General features: G+C 40.3%; 1 protein-coding gene across 1 annotated transcript; it reads right to left on the reverse strand.

The window, feature by feature from the left end:
* Nucleotides 1-377: 377 nt before the first annotated feature.
* Nucleotides 378-1,470, reverse strand: LOC18587088 (MIZU-KUSSEI-like protein (Protein of unknown function, DUF617)). Its single transcript, XM_018129033.2, has one exon. The coding sequence runs from the start codon at nt 1,434-1,436 to the stop codon at nt 693-695; it is 744 nt and encodes a 247-aa protein (XP_017984522.1). The 5' UTR covers nt 1,437-1,470; the 3' UTR covers nt 378-692.

A 1,470-nucleotide genomic window follows, 5' to 3' on the forward strand; every position in this document is an offset into this window, starting at 1 on the left:
ACATTTTTTGGACAAGATTTTGGAATGAAGGGCATATATCTTCGGCAGATTATGATCCTTTAAAATCTTGAAGAAAATATTTTGTAATCGAGAAAAAGGGCGATTGAGTCTTTCAAAAAGAGATACATATACTTACTCGTTACCATTGAGATAATAGATGACTTTGAGTCATTGATTATAAGTTATAATTTTATATTGAAAAATCAACTTTGAGTCATTCAATTTAATTTTTAACTCCCAACATTCGATGACTCTGGAAAAGAAAATAAGATGTTCAATAGAAAATTTTCCTTTCTTCCCCTTTCCTTCATATTCACTATAATGAATATAAAGAAATAAAATGGTACAAAGAAGAACATTTCTAGAGTAAATGCCTTCTATGATTCACTAGCAAAAACTAATGGCCTAACTCAAACAAACATAATTCTCTCATTGATGGCTACAAAGAGTCAATTTTCCTCTTAAAAGTATTATTCCTCCATGGCTCTTGCTCTTCAACTCCTTAAAATAGCCTTCACCATCAACATTTTCACATAGCAATACTCCACATATCCGGAACTTAATGCCCTTCCTCATGCACTCTTGAATTGCAAATGTTGAGTTTGATCAAATCAACCTCCACTAGACAAAGATGATTTAACCTTCATTTGGATGCCCAAGGTCCTGAATTGTTGAACTAATTCCTAGCTTTTTCATCCAATCCTGACAAAGAATATGCTGAGTTCAGGGCCAGAGTTACCATCCGGATTCATCATGTAATAAGTTTCTGAATCTCTAGAATTGATAACCCGTTCGAAATTTGCACGCATGTATGTCAACTCTCCATCAGGATTCTCCTTAGCTTCGCTTGGTATCACGCCAGCTCCCATCGAAACAGGATGCAACGTTTGCATCACCATTAAATCTTCATCTGTCGGTTCCCTCTTTACGCCATAGCCTGATTTCTTCCCATTACAAAATAATGTCCATATTGGCTCATCCAGGATCTTGGTCTTCTCTGTTGGACGCTTTTCACATTCCAGAGCAATCCTAACGAGCCCCAACCCCATGTCCTGGAGGAGCTTTCCTGTTGTTATCGCAAGCTCAAGTACTAGAATAGGGAGGCACCTAGGGTTCTCTTGGATGGCAAGGTTAACCCTAGCTTTACGGTACCCAAATAAGGTTCCAGTCATCCGAGTCCCTCCATGGATATGGTTGTCTTGTGGACGGTTACCATGGAGCGTGACCGGGATCTTGCACATCGGGGTTATGATTGGAAATGATCGGAAAACGGAACGAAACCGTTTAAACAACTTGGAGGATTTCGACGACCCTTTCTTATTCGATGGTTGTTGGAGGGAAATCGCCGGCCGGGATTCGAATTGCATGCTCGCCGGAGTAGGCGGTGAAGATTGAGACTGATGTGGTGGAGGAGATGGAATACTTTGAGCTGCCATGGACGGAGGCTATGTGATGAAGGGGGTTAGGACT

The sequence above is a fragment of the Theobroma cacao genome, chromosome 10 (assembly GCF_053813885.1).
Source record: "Theobroma cacao isolate CCN51 chromosome 10, ASM5381388v1, whole genome shotgun sequence".
NCBI classification, from domain to species: domain Eukaryota; kingdom Viridiplantae; phylum Streptophyta; class Magnoliopsida; order Malvales; family Malvaceae; genus Theobroma; species Theobroma cacao.